This window comes from Corythoichthys intestinalis, chromosome 16, assembly GCF_030265065.1.
Source record: "Corythoichthys intestinalis isolate RoL2023-P3 chromosome 16, ASM3026506v1, whole genome shotgun sequence".
NCBI classification, from domain to species: Eukaryota; Metazoa; Chordata; class Actinopteri; order Syngnathiformes; family Syngnathidae; genus Corythoichthys; species Corythoichthys intestinalis.
The window spans coordinates 31,546,324-31,561,683 of NC_080410.1; the positions used below are offsets into that span (position 1 = coordinate 31,546,324).

The 15,360-nt window shown below is 39.1% G+C and overlaps 1 protein-coding gene across 3 annotated transcripts in view; it reads left to right on the forward strand.

Moving 5' to 3' along the window:
* Positions 1–1,657: 1,657 nt before the first annotated feature.
* The window catches only part of LOC130932091 (caskin-2-like), a 61,101-nt gene continuing 47,398 nt past the window's right edge, over positions 1,658–15,360 (forward strand). For all 3 annotated transcript variants that reach the window (XM_057861484.1, XM_057861483.1, XM_057861485.1), the window contains exons 1-2: positions 1,658–1,920; positions 13,403–13,575. In XM_057861484.1, coding sequence (XP_057717467.1) covers positions 13,482–13,575 — 94 coding nt within the window. In that variant the 5' untranslated portion in view covers positions 1,658–1,920; positions 13,403–13,481. The remainder of the gene's footprint in view (positions 1,921–13,402; positions 13,576–15,360) is intronic.

Below are 15,360 nucleotides of genomic sequence, written 5' to 3' on the forward strand. Positions count from 1 at the left end.
AAAAAAAAAAAAAAAGCATCTCCTAGAAGAAAACAATCTAGCAACATCATATTTACATACACAAGTGTTAACAACAAGCATAATAAAGTGCTTGTGTAGCGCAATCCGTTCTCACCAATATTCATTATTTATTTTATTCCACGGACGGCATGGAGTCTTCCCCGGCTGCTGCAGTTATCTGAGTCAGACGATGATGAGTCACGTCAATGTGCACGCAGCAAAGCAAAACGCCTGGACTCATTTATCTGTTCAATTGGCTGACATAGTGACATGTGATCAGCAGAGATAGTTAGCTCTGATTGGTTCAAATGTGCAAGTCTCTGGATCAGAAAAAAAAAAAAAAAAGATTGTTGAACTGATGCGACAAAAAAGGGCAATGCAACATAAAATGGATCAAATCTTTGAGAGCAACGAAAGAGGTGAGGAGGCTTATTTATCATATTTAGTTTTATTTGTTCTGATGGGGAGGTTCAGAACATCTTATCTGTCAATGTGCACTCTGGACTTAAATTTCTTGCATGCTTGCTAAGAGACATGTTGGATGACAACAGTCAACAGCAGGTGGCAGCAGAGGTTGACTGTCTCCCCCAAGGGAGCAGTGATGGCCAAATGAAGCTTCTTGAAGCAATAAAGCTTTGCACTAATTGGTTCAAAGTTTAATGATGGTTAATTTGGTCTTATGACAGTCGGTCGTATGATGCCGCTGTCAAATAAGGTTGTACCGGTTAATATCTTTTGGTGTAAATATCCCATGATATAGTCAGGACAGCTGCGGCTTATAGTCCAGTGCGGCTTATCTATGAACAAATGCCGTTTTCGTGCCAGATTTGGTGGGCTGCAGCTTATAGTCAGGTGCGCCTAATAGTGCGAAAATTAGGGTACATTAACTTCAATTTTAATATACCTCCTATGTTCTTAAGTAATTAAAATTTAGATTTGGCATTTGGTATGTGAGGAAATGAGGGAAAATAAAAATTAGGAGATGGAGGTTGGGTTATTGCTGTTTTTGTCAACTTTTATTTTGCAAATCATTGAAAAAAATACAATTTTGAATGAAAATCAGTTTTTGTATGTGTTATTGAAATAACTGTGCTAAAACAGTTTACTTTGCATTTCAGTAGTTTAAGAGGTTTGCCCCCCCCCCCCCCCCCCCCCCCCAAAAAAGAAAGAAAAAAATTAATTTATTAATAAAATTTCTGGCTCCGTGGTGACCTTCACGTCGGGGAGTTCCGGCAAGAAATTCTAGCCACTTTCACCCCTGGTTATGTCTTCCTCCATTCATGCTTTATGTGACGTATTTGTTAAATGTAATTTCAGGCATCGAGGAGTTATTCTACCAAAATCATTGTGTGATCAACATTAAAAAAAAATAACTTTTTGGAGCAACTCTGGTTTGTCAATCACCGCTGTTCATTGATTTTCTTGGTAGCGCTGGAATTTTTATTTATTTATTTATTTATCTATTTATTTATTTATTTATTCATGTATTTATTTATTTTTATTAACACAATTGTACAGTATACAAACAAAAACGGGGTCCCGTCAGTAAAATATTTTAACAAGAATGAGAATTTTCGACCTGTCTGGCAATTCCCAAACTTCCGCTTTGTTTTGAAAATCCCGACACCCAACCGGATATGTTTACGCGCCACTGTGAGCGCTTGACGCGTGTCTCGGCATAGCGAACGAGAATGCCAGCGGCGGCGGAGGTGGTGGCGGCGGCACCAACGAGAAGAAGACGAGCAAGTGGCGCTCGGGCGGCTCAAAAGTTGCCAAACACGCTGAAATTGACCTCCACTTCGGCGGCGGAGTGAAAGTCCCAAGTTTGCGAGCGAAAGAGACTGCGAACATTCGACACTTTAAGGCCGGGAATGTTGCCTCGCGGCTGGGACTTTTGAGGCAAGCACAGCGGCGGAAAAGGTAGGAACAAGCAACTTTCTTTTACATACTCCAAACCACATTTGGACAGAAGTCCAAACACACTTCTAAATTATTAACATGCCCACCCTGACATGTCCGCTTAAAACGACGACCCCCCCCTCCGTTTTGCCACCCCCCTATAACCCTCCCTATCCTCCCTCCAGTGAACTCTACTTGCTAATCATCTTGACAGAATCACGTCAAACACCAAAACAATTCGTTTGTAGCGACGAAACAGTGTAGGAAAAGCCCCAAAAGAAGGCAAAAAATTGAACAAGTGTGGGCCAGCGGGCCAAAAGTGTTGTGCGGGTGCCGAATTCCCCTTGGAAGTGTTGACACTGCTAAAGAATGTGCAGCTTGTGATGGAAGCTCAAGTGGAACGTTTCCAACATCTTGATGTCTTTTTTCCCCTCCCTGCGACTGTCTGAGAAGCTCCAATGTGGGACAAAAGTGGGACAACGTTGACGTGTGCACTTGCGGGTGACGTCTCGGCTCGGTTCGACTCGGATCGGCGCTTACGTAACGCGGCGTCCCAAAACAAATGCATGTTGACACCAAAACTTTGACGTTCTTTCACTCAGTCAGAACCTCCACAAACACAGTAGGGCTGCCACGATTAATTGACGATTCATCGAAACAGATCTACAATGTCCCCGCTATTCTATTTCAGTGTTATTCCTTCGATTAACACGTTTGCATCCATGGGCAGCGATAGACGCCCGATTCATTTGGACTGAAAGGGCTGGCAGCAATCGAACGATCCCCTATTCCCGTCAATAGCACTGAAATACAGTGGGGCAAATAAGTATTTAGTCAACCACCAATTGTGCAAGTTCTCCTACTTGAAAAGATTAGAGAGGCCTGTACCGTAATTTTCAGACTATAAGCCACTACTTTTTTCCCTCATTTTGAATCCTGCGGCTTGTAGTCCAGTGCGGCTTATTTGTTGATTTATTTGGGTTAATAGGTAACACTTTGACAACGGTGTCATAAGACTGCCATAAAACCGTCATAATTATGACATGATTATGATACTATTATGGCTGTTAATGAATGCTTATGACAGATGTCATTAAGTATCATCTGGCAAATTATTTCACCAACACTCCATATATGTCCAGCTCGGATCTTTTGATTCTATTCAAAAGTGAGATCATTTGCCGGATGTCACAAAATGACATCTGTCATGATGTAATTAATGCTCATGGCAGTGTCATTTCATAACTATGATGGTCTTATGACAGTTTTATGGTGCCACTGTCAAATAAAGTTTTGCCAAATACCAGAGCTAGCAATTAATGAAACAACTGGAAGAGTAACTGAAGAAATAATTAGAGCAGAACATGGATTTTGATTATTATTTAATATTTGTAGCACTGCAATGCATGCTAGGAGGCACGTTGGACGACAACAGTGTTGACAGCAGGTGGCAGCAGAGGATGACTGTCTCCCCCAAGGGAGCAGTGAAGGCCAAATGAGGCTTCATTAAGTAATGAAGCTTTGCAGCCAATTGGTTCAAAGCTTTATGGTGGCTCATTTGGTCTTAGGACAGTCTTATGATGCCGCTGTCAAATAAAGTGTTACCGGTTAATATATTTTGTATAAATATCCCATAATACAGTGAGGTCAGCTGCGGCTTATTGTCCAGTGCGGCTTATCTATGAACAAATGCTGCTTTCGTGTCAAATTTGGTGGGTGGTGGCTTATAGTCTGGTGCGCCTTATAGTCCAGAAATTATGGTAATTGTCAACATGGGTAAACCTCAACCACGAAAGAGAATGTGGAGAGAAAAAAAAACAGAAAATCACATTGTTTGATTTTTAAAGAATTTATTTCCAAATTAGAGTGGAAAATAAGTATTGTATTTGGTCACCTACAAACAAGCAAGATTTTTGGCTGTCAAAGAGGTCTAACTTCTGCTGTGAAAGAGGTCTAACTTCTAACGAGGTCTAACGAGGCTCCACTTGTTACCTGTATTAATGGCACCTGTTTTAACTCATTATCTGTATAAAAGACACCTGTCCAAAATCTCAGTCAGTCACACTCCAAACTCCACTTTGGCCAAGACCAAAGAGCTGTCGAAGGACACCAGAGACAAAATTGTAGACCTGCACCAGGCTGGGAGGACTGAATCTGCAATTGTTAAAACTAGAGATGCTGATCGATCGGGTCCGATCACGTCATTTTCAAAGTATCGGAATCGGCAAAAAAATATCGGACATTCCTTTTTTTAAATATATATATTTTTTAATTAAATCGTTTTGTAATTGTATTTAACATTACAGACATGATTAGTGATGCACGATAATACAATTTTCAACCGATACCGATAACCGATAATTTCCTCCTCATTCCCACCGATAGCCGATAATGTCAAGCCGATAATTCTATTAAAAGATTTATGTCAAATTTTAAAGTACACACAAAAGAAAATATTACTGTGCAAAAATATAATTTATTGCTCTTTTTTTCAACATAAAATATGAACAAGTCGTCAATTCAAACATCTAAATAATGACAGATTGTCCGACATTGTGTAATGCTAAACCTTTGGCAACAATTACTTAAAGAGTAAATACCTAAGTTGCACAAAAATCCCTTTAAAAGTAAGCCATTCCTAACATATATAATATTAATACATTGCAAAACACACCTCCTTAAAACTAGTCAGTTTTAAGTGTAAATCTATTGGCAATAAGTGAAATTATCTGCCATCGCTTCAAGTGTATTTCTCTCAGATTTCTTGGAAGAAAAATAGCTAGCTGATAATCTTAACAGCCTTGTTTTAAGCAATACATTATTATACTTAATCCTAAAAAAAAAAAAAAAACTTGGAAGGAAAGATTTTGAATAATATTTGTGGCTACAGAATATAGATTTAAGAATTTGATTATCTACTGTGACTGTAATTGATCAGAGAAATAAGTTAAATAATTTGAAAAGTGATTGCTAATGTTATATGCTTTGTTGCACACTGTGTAAATGATTAACTCAAAAGAGCGAGATGTCATGTACCCATTCTGCAGCGCTTTGTTTACATTTGCGGCTTTCACGACATTTGCTTTACAGCAGCTAAACTGATACACGGCAGTGCTATTTGGACGGGGTTGGAGCTCGCATCCGCGTGCGTGTTGTTTTGTGCCTGAGTTTTGTTAAGCCGAAAATAAAGGCAGCGTTACAAAGTCATCTGACCGCTCGTCATTTTACATTCTGAATGCATTATATTGACTGGCTGACTTCGTTTTCTCCATGTTTAAATTATCATCTAACCACTGTGCCGTCATGATAAGCTTGCTTACTGGACATCACTTTTTCATGAAGAATGGTGGTCGTATAAACTGCTTTTTTTTTTTTTTAACCAGTGCTTTGGTTTTCGGGTCATTTAGGTAAAAAAAAAAAAAAACGTGTCTCTCTCGGCGGCAGCTACGTTCGTACCGGATAATCCGCCCGCCCCAGCCGGTTCACCGCGGCGTATTCGGGTCCTGGCTCTGCTCGCACGCCGTGGGGGAACGCTCGAGAAACCGGGGTGTCCGCCGGAGGTCCCGAAGCCGGGGAACCGCGGTCGGCCCGCCCCGGCTATGGCGAGGCGGCGGCGGCCTGAGCGAGAGCCAGAGCGGCGGGCTCCGTCGGAAGACGGCTACTTGCCGACTATCAGTCTCCAGTCGTGCCGGTGTTTAGCCTTAGATGCGAATTTACCACCCGCCTTGGCCTGCATTCCCAAACAGCCCGACTCTGTATCGTCACAAGCCCTGTAGTTTAACTTTGTGTTTACAATAGCTTTAGCATTCCCGCTAGCAGCATCCTCGTATTCATTCCAAAAATCTTTGTGGAGCAGTTTTAAATGGCTGCTGGGTTAGTGGTTTTGAATGAGGTCGATTTCTTTCTGCCTCGTGGAACTTCTACGGTACATGTTCCGCAGATGGCGAGAGCGTCGTTTTTTTTTTTTTTTAGTAACAGCCGCCATAATATTCAACTACTTCTTGTCGTGTAACTCCGCCTCCTCAACCCCTCCTCCCTCAGGGGCTTCAGAGAGGGGAGTGGTTGAGGAGGCGGCGTGCTGAATTCTTCGGTTGCGCACATTTGGAGGCTAAATCAAGTATATAATTATCGGATTGCATTATCGGTTGAATTTTTTTATTATCTGGATTATCTGTGTGACGTCATAATTGCCATTATCGGCCGATAATTATCGGCGACCGATATTATCGTGTATCTTTAGACATAATATGTTACACTCATCCAGAGTCTTTAGTTTAGACTTAAGTAGGCATGTGCCGGTTACCGGTTTCACGGTTTACCGTGGTGTGAAAACGTCGCGGTTTCAAAACCAGTAAAATTTTCCGTCAGACCGTAGGACGGTATTCGCTATTTTTCTTGTGTCAAAAATGCTGCCAGAAGCGGCTTGGCGCAGCAGCGCTCACCCCCTCCCGTTTGTTGCTGTGTGTGAAAGTGACGCTATCGGCTACACAGCCAGCTAACCCAAAAACAAATACTCCTAACATAAGGCGTACTGTTCTTCAATTTATTGAGCTCTCAAATCGTGGTAAGTTTAATATACAAAATGAATACATTTAAAATGTTGTACAATTAGATTTTTCCATGTGAGTAGCTTCCACAGATTAGCACCATGGAAAAAGTTCGCCAAAAACAAAACACACATTTTCCTTTCAAATTCAATATACAAACTAAGTAAAAGCTTACAAAGATGAATGTTGGCCTAGGGTCAGCTGGGAGAGCAACTTCGTTGAGTGTTACAGCCGCAGAGTGAGAAAACAAGCTTGATTCGCTTGAATGAAGGGGAAAAGGTGATAGCATCAAAGATCGCTAATTACGAAGGATGATCTTGCCCTAAGCACAAATCCACGTTCGCTGGATCAAGAAGAGGTCTCACTCCCAATGTTTTGTTTTTGTTTTTTTAGATGAAACCTTTCCACAACAATATTGACATTTTAGCTAACTTATACATTTTTACCTAACTTATGAATTCCTTATGTTCTTTTTAACACAAAGGCATGATATCATGTAGACACAGTGGCTGAAAATGGCGAAACTTCACTTAAGCTTTTCCACCCTCAAAAAAAAAACAGTCATGCAGTATAAATTTTTAAAAATTTTATTCAGAAGTGTTTTTACTTTATAGAAATTATTTTGTTCTTGCTGTAATCTTGAGCAACTTGAGCTGTGGCTGTGAGTATAGTCTATAAGTTATATTTATTTTAATTTTATTTCAAATATTTTTTTATTGATAATTTATTTATTTTAACAATATATTCATGTTCCAATTTGCAACTGTGGTCTGAAAAAAAAAATCCTGTTCAATGGAAAAAAAGTTGTTGTTTTTTTTAACCCATACATTTAAAAATTTTTGGGAGCTATAATTGCAATACCGTGATACCATGAAACCGCGATATTTTTGCTCACGGTTATCGTACCGTCAAAATCTCATACCGGCACATGCCTAGACTTAAGGTAGGTTTATCAAATTTATCCCGTTAACGGCGGTAATACATTTTTTAAAAAATTCATCACGTTAAAATATTTAACGCAATTAACGCATGCGCTGCACGACCCACTCACGCATTGTCGCGTTCAGTCTGTAATGGCGCCGTTTTACCTATATATAGAGCTAAAAGGCATCATAAAATGAGTAGAGTGAAATTTGGCAGCCTTTGGAGCCTTTTTTTAATTGGCTAAAGCCTTACAATCCCTCTCCCTACAATTAGAAATATAGTGGGAAGCAATGTGGGGGAGAAAGGTAGTAATTGATCTTTTTCTTAACACCCTACGTTGTTTCTCAACGCAGAGAAGATATATCAATTGGTACCACTACACACAGTCATGGTTGCACTTCCCATCATGCATTTGGGCAGAACAGTTAAATGGCTACAGTATCATTTACTGAAAGCTCAACAAATACACTAGATGGCAATATTTAGTCACAATACACAAAGTCACATTTATCCTTTAAGAATTACAAGTCTTTCTATACGTGGATCCCTCTCACAGAAAGAATGTTCGTAATGTAAATGCCATCTTGAGGATTTATTGTCATAATAAACAAATACAGTACTTATCTACTGTATGTTGAATGTATATATTGGTATATTGGAGTTGTATTCATTTTTTTCTTAATGCATTGCCAAAATGTATATGATCGGGAAAAATTATCGAGAATGATTGGAATTGAATCGGGAGCAAAAAATAAGCAATCGGATCGGGAAATATCGGGATCGTATTGGGAGCAAAAAAACATGATCGGAACAACCCTAGTTAAAACGCTTGGTGTAAAGAAATCAACTGTGGGAGCAATTATTAGAAAATGGAAGACCACTGATAATCTCCCTCGATCTGGGGCTCCATGCAAGATCTCACCCTTTGGCGTCAAAATGATGAAAAGAACAGTTAGCAAAAATCCCAGAACCAAATGGGGGGGGACCTAGTGAATGACCTACAGAGAGCTGGGACCTTGGTGTCTTTTATACCGATAATGAGTTAAAACAGGTGCCATTAATACTGGTAACGAGTGGAGCCTCGTTAGACCTCGTTAGAAGTTAGACCTCTTTGACAGCCAGAAATCTTGCTTGTTTGTAGGTGACCAAATACTTATTTTCCACTCTAATTTAGAAATAAAATTCTTTAAAAATCAAACAGTGTGATTTTCTGTTTTTTTTTTTTTCACATTCTGTCTCATGGTTGAGGTTTACCCATGTTGACAACTACAGGCCTCTAATATTTAAAAGTAGGAGAACTTGCACAATTGGTGGTTGACTAAATACTTATTTGCCCCACTGTATATCGTGATACTTTGTATCCCAAAAGGTTATCCATATGCTCCTGCCAAGAATCGAGATATCGTTTTAAAAAGGTGTCAATTTTTTTTTGGCACCAACAAGTTGCTGCCAAAATCTTCCACCATAACAGTGTCTCAGTTAACTCTGAGGCTGCCATTGACGGTGCTCGATGCCCAATCCATTTATACTGGGAACTTTTGTTCATTCAAAACCAGAGCATTCACAGTCATTCAGTCTGATTTTCAGGGCATTTACAGGTCACTTGCTGTTCATTTTAGGGCATTTACAGGTCATTTCCTGTTGAGTTTGAGTCACTGCCTATTCATTTGTGTGATTCCCATAAAATACCCCAAAATCAACGGGAAGTAACTGAAAATCAATAGGAAAATTATCTTAAATGGCCCAAAATTACCTCATTGGCTGCCACTGACGGCTATAGAATGAACATTCGTTCATTCGCTCCCACTTCAAACGGATTGAACGTCTACTAATGATAAACGCATTCCAATTCACAGCAGAAGTTTGTTTTTCTTTTTATTAGTTGTTTGTAGAATATCCTAGAATGATTTTCTGACCATTGTATTAATAATCATTGTATCCCCATATCGTCAGATCGTTATCGTGAGCTTTGTATCGCTAATCGTATCGTATTGTGAGGTACCAAGGTTCCCACTCCTAGTAAGGTGATTATTATTATGGTAACATCGCCAAAGAAATCGCCAGCTTCGTCAGGTTTTTATTATTTATTTCAGAACTTGTGCAACACAACACACCTAATGTCCACCGCAGTTGACCGTGTTCTCAACAAAACATTCAAAGAAAAAGTAATATCTTAACCGCACCTCTCCCTCTCTCTGTCACATCAACGATGCGGTACGTTCAGGTACAGCACGCAAAACATATCCACATTAGAACCTGATTTGTTACATTATTACAGGAATTATTATTGTTTTATTTTTCCAGTTTTTAATCAATAATTAATTTGTTTTGCTATGTGTAATTACTATTTGTAATTGTACCAGCAGTACAGTATTTTTAAGGATTTAGTGTAGTTTTTCGGGCGGTGGAACGAATTAATGGAATTATAATGTCTTCTTATGGGAAAATCCTGCTCGACATACGACCATTTCGACTTATAAGGACAGTCCTGGAACGAATTAACTTTGTATGTAGAGGTACCACTGTATGCTTTTTCCTCCTAATACAAATGAATTGAGCATCTATGCCAGGGGTCTCCGAACTACGGCCCACGGGCCGGATACGGCCCGCCTCCACATTTGGTCCGGGCCCCTGAACAATATATATATATTTTTTCCAATAGTGTTATTTATTTCCTGACTTTTTTCTGTGAAGAACCCAGAGAGGGTTATTTGGTTATTATCTATTTAATTAATAGTGTTATTATTATTTATTATTATATAATTTTTTTAAATTCATTTTTTAAATTTTAATTTATTTACTTTTGTTCCATGAAGAATCCAGAAAGGGTTATTTGATTGTGGCTTTCTGAAGAACAGTAAATTTTTACATTTAGGCACTCCTGCAATCGTCACACCTTTTCTGTTACAAACTGACCCTGGTTTTCGTTAAATGTGGAGAAGACAGAGGTGATCATTTTTGGGCCAAAAAAGGAAAGGTCAAAGATAAGCAGCCAACTTAGCACAATGTCACTTACAGCTACAAATCAAGTCAGAAACCTTGGCGTAATTATTGACTCAGACCTAAAATTTGATAGCCATCTAAAGTCCGTCACTAAATCCGCTTATTACCACCTAAAAAGAATTAAGGGGCTTCTGACTCAACAAGACATGGAAAAACTTGTGCATGCATTCATTTTCAGCAGATTGGACTACTGCAACGGTATATTTACAGGTCTTGATAAAAAATCAGTCAGGAAGCTGCAGCTAGTACAGAATGCTGCAGCCAGAGTCCTCACAAATACAAGGAAGCTGGACCACATTACACCGGTTTTGAAATCGCTACACTGGCTTCCAGTGAGTCAAAGGATAGACTATAAAATACTACTGCTCGTCTACAAAACACTTAATGGCCTTGGACCAAAATACATGATTGACTTGTTAGATTCCTATGAGACATCTAGACCCCTAAGGTCGTCTGGAACGGGTCTTCTGCATGTTCCAAGAACAAGAACCAAGCAGGGTGAGGCAGCATTTAGTTATTATGCTCCTCACCTCTGGAACAAGTTACCCGAACGTCTGAAGTATGCTCAAACTGTTAGCTCCTTTAAATCAGGGCTAAAAACGCTTTTGTTTGGCACTGCATATCCATAACTGTCTGTATATTTCAACCTACCTGCCTTCTATTCCTCTTGTGCTTATCTCCATTGCTGATTTCAATGATTATTAGTAGTAGTAGTTTTTGCTTTATTTTTATTTTTGTTTTATTTTTATTCTGTGATTAAATGCGATCATTTGTCTTGGTTTTTACGTTGTGTTGATTTAAATGTGATTTTTATGGTCTTCATGTGATGTAAAGCACTTTGAATTGCCTTGTGTTGAATTGTGCTATATAAATAAATTTGCCTTGCCTTGCCTTGCCTGGCCCCTCATCAAAGAAGGGAAAAGTTATGTGGCCCTCACAGGAAAAAGTTTGGGGACCCCTGGTCTATGCTGTCAGAATGGCAATGAATGAGTTAAATTTAAATATCTGTTTTTATTTATTTTTTATACATTTGGGAACAAAAGGCTTAAAGCATTTTTTCCTGAAATCCACTTACATATAGTATTTATAATCTTTCAAGAAACACTTGGTAACTTTTCAGCTATGGTTGATTTTAGCGACACCAGTGGACAAAAGCGGTCATGTTTTGCCTCAAGGAAGACTGCGTTTCATGAGGACCAGCTCTGCGTTTCCTATGAAGGCCAGCGCACACCCGCAAAGTGTCGTAAAATCATCAATCAATCAAAAATCAATCTCCCGAGCGTCTAAGGGAGGGTTGGCGTCACTCCAGCGAGTGCAAGCGGGGCTTTTTTTTTTTTTCCTCCTTTGACAAAACTTTCTCTTGTTGTTCTGCCATCTTTGCAGAATTTGCGCGAAAGCGTTCGCATCGACTTCCGTCTTTATGACGAATGGGGAAAGAGGGAAGTGACGTATGCCGTAAAGCAGTCAGCACATTTATAGTTTTTTTTTTTTTTTTTGTGGCAGAGTTCCTCCCACTTGTCAGTCGACATATTATTACAAATGTTATGGTAATGTTTTATAAAGGTTGAAAAGTTACCTAGTGTTTCTTTAAAATATTTTGAATTAAATACAAAAAAGAACATGTAAATATTCTTTTATTTTTAAATTAGAAAAAATGAAATTATACAATTAAAAAAATGTAATAATGACGTCAATAGCTGCCAAAGAGTTAACAGTAACTACCGTATTTTCTGATTTCTCTAGTCGTCACAGACTAATTATCTTTGTAAGCAATCAAAATAATTTGCCATCAAGTGTTTTTGCCGTGGAAAACAATCAAACACTTATGGCGGAAAACACAAATGAGACTCAAAAAGCAGTTTCTGCTCTTGCAGCCCTCTCTATAAGAAACTGCTGTATTTTAAGCCAAAACGACTGTTGTGTTTGATAGAACAATATGTCTATATGCTGCCATAGCAGATTCATGGCGCATTAAGCCCCCGAACTATTTTTCATTTGTCCGTTTTACCCTGGAAACCCCCGTTTACAGACGTCGCGCAACCGCTTTTGTTTCAACCCAGCCATAAAACGAAGGTATTTATTATTCAAAATGTCTGTCATTTTTAGCTTGTCATTAATTGATGTCTAATATTTCATTTTAAATAAAAAAACGACTTAAAAAAATTATTCACTCGCATATTTTAGACTTTTAAACAAATGACATCACAATGAAAAAAATGGTGTCTGTAAAAAAGTCACGGAGATCTACCTCATAAATATCGCTTAACTGTATTTTTTCGTTAGTGTCGCATTTTCTCCGATATGTTAGATGATAAATAATCGATCCAAACAAAGAAAAATTGAAAAAAAAAAGTTTAAAAGGGTAAATATATGAAAAAGAACATCTCGACCACTCCTTGATGTCTGCGATTTCTGCATCGCGACACTTGTCATATTACCATGTTTCACCCATAAAATCCCCCAAAAATCCAGCTCTGGCTATTCACAGCTGTGTGTTGACACTCAGTGATACATGCTACATGGAGTTTTTTGATCAAAACAAGGTAAGTACGCGATAACATCTCGTTAAAGTCATGGCGTCTGTATTTCTGCTCTCGCGTGCTCTCACGTCCAGATAGGGTTTTGCTGTTTAAAAAACTTTTTTTCCCCCCCCCCCAAAAATGCCCTCCTGTTCAAAAATTTTCTTCCCCCAGAAAATTGAGATTTTAAGCTTTCCAATGATGTATCACACATGCATATCGGACAATTTTAAAATATGGCCAAATTGGAGGTCTCAGAGCGGAACTTCAAGTCACCTAAGTGTTTTCCGCCTTATACAGTATATTATTCATAGTAGTGGCACAACGATGCATGGATCCGGGTCGATACCTGGACGATCCAATCAAATGAATCAAAACACAAAACATTGATCAACATCGTCATCTTGTGTGCTGCTCTTTTATTTAAAAAAATGCTTTTCATTTAAATGTCTTGAGATGTTTCAGCAATCTGAGTTTGCTGCTGTTTTTGTGCGTTTCTTGAAATTTTAGCGGCGAAGCGTTGGCTCTCGACGGCGCCATGCGGCGCTGAGGTGGCGGCGGCGTGCTCGTGCGCTCTGAGGTCAGCACCATGGGGAAGGAGCAGGACCTCCTGCAGGCGGTGAAGAGCGGCGATCTGTCATCCACGCACAAACTTCTGGCTAAGCTTAAGAGTGGCAGGAACAGTAAGTTCAAAATTAATATTAGTGTGATTGGAGACTCCGTAATCACTTCAAAGGCTCTTTTAGGAACAAGCTAAATCAGAGGTTTCAAACTTGCGGGACAATGGCCAATTGATTTTTGGACTTTTGATCAACATCAAAATAAGTCCTATTGTATCATTACGCCAAAGAACAAATGCTTCCGAGTGCAAGTATTCTGAAGTTCAGGTGAGGGTGCTCCCGACAAACAGAGCTGGACCACCCACTTGTTCCCAACGCTAATTCCTTAATCCTGGCCGGGCGCCATCTGGGAGCCGTGGGGAGGGTCTAAGAGTTCATTTATGAAATTACATTAAAGCTGTTCAAACTGTAAGGAAGATTGTTGATATGTTTCCTGTATTTGAGTGAATTGTAATATGCCGAAGAAGTGAAAAATGTTCATTTTTAGAGCAACTCTGGTTCGTCGATCACTAACAATGGCAGCCAAAGGGTTAATTTATTGAACAACTCTAAAGACGTTCTTGGACTCATTGGCTGTTATTGACAGCGATAGACGTCAAATCCATTTGAACTATTTAAAAAAAAAAAAAAAAAAAAAGTGAATAATAATAAAATCAAAAAGACAATAATTTCCCCCTTTGTTCTATTTTTTATTAAAAATAAAATATTTTAAAAATGAAAAACTGATCAATCAAAAAAAAAACAAACTAATTCATTACTGCCAGTGCCAGCGACAGATGTCCAATCCGTAATGACAAGGGTTTGCGGCGATCAAACGATCACTGCCAGTTAAATAGATTGGGTTGGGGAATGACTACTCTACCACTGAGCCACGCCAACCCATTAGAACTGAATGACGTGTGATGATGCGTTTGCTTAGTTCGAGTGTTGTTAGGTGGTAATATGTCAAAGTTACTGTGTGGGGAAAGCAAAAATACAGTGATCCCTCGCTACTTCACGATTCGCACCCTCAGTCCAGCCCAGTTTTTTTTCCCCCCAATTAAAAATTAAGTAAATAAATACAGATGAGCTGTCCCGATCCGATCACGTAGTCTCCCTCTCCCTCCTGCTGCTTTTCTTGGTCTGGCAGTGCACTGGAGTTGCTTATTGAAGTTAACGATGATTGACAGACATTAAGGTTTGATCTTGCCAGAGATACTTGGAAGCCAAAATTTCAAAGCGCTACATGCGTCAGTCATCGTTTAGCTTGTTAAACAGTTGCTGTGGCAACTCATTGTGTGTCAGTGAGCATCTTGAGTGGACTCACTCAATGAAGCATTTGATGAAGGCAAGCATTTTTATACTTTATTCTTGTTTAAAAATAATTTGGTGGGACAGTAACATGTTTAAAACTTATCAAAATTATTACATTTGAAGTGCTTAAAAACCATTTATTAAAATATACCGTATTTGCCCGAATATAAGACATTGTTTTTTGCATTGAAATAACACTGTAAAAGAGGGGTCTTCTTATATTCGCGGTCTAGACATTATACCCATTCACGACGCTATATGGCGCCAGATATCATTGAAGTGATGTTCTGTCATGACAGAGCTCAGCTACTCTCCCCATTCACGATGCTAGATTGCGCTAGATATCATTGAAGCCATGTTCTGTCATGACAGATCTCAGCTACTCTCCCTATTCACGACGCTAGATGGCGCCAGATATCATTGAAACGATGTTCTGTCATGACAGATCTCAGCTACTCTTTTTAGTTTAACCAGTTTGCATTATCTTACTGCAATGTTTTTCCTCATTCAGATTTGTTTCAAGACTACAGTTACAGTTAGACTTTGATGGTCAAT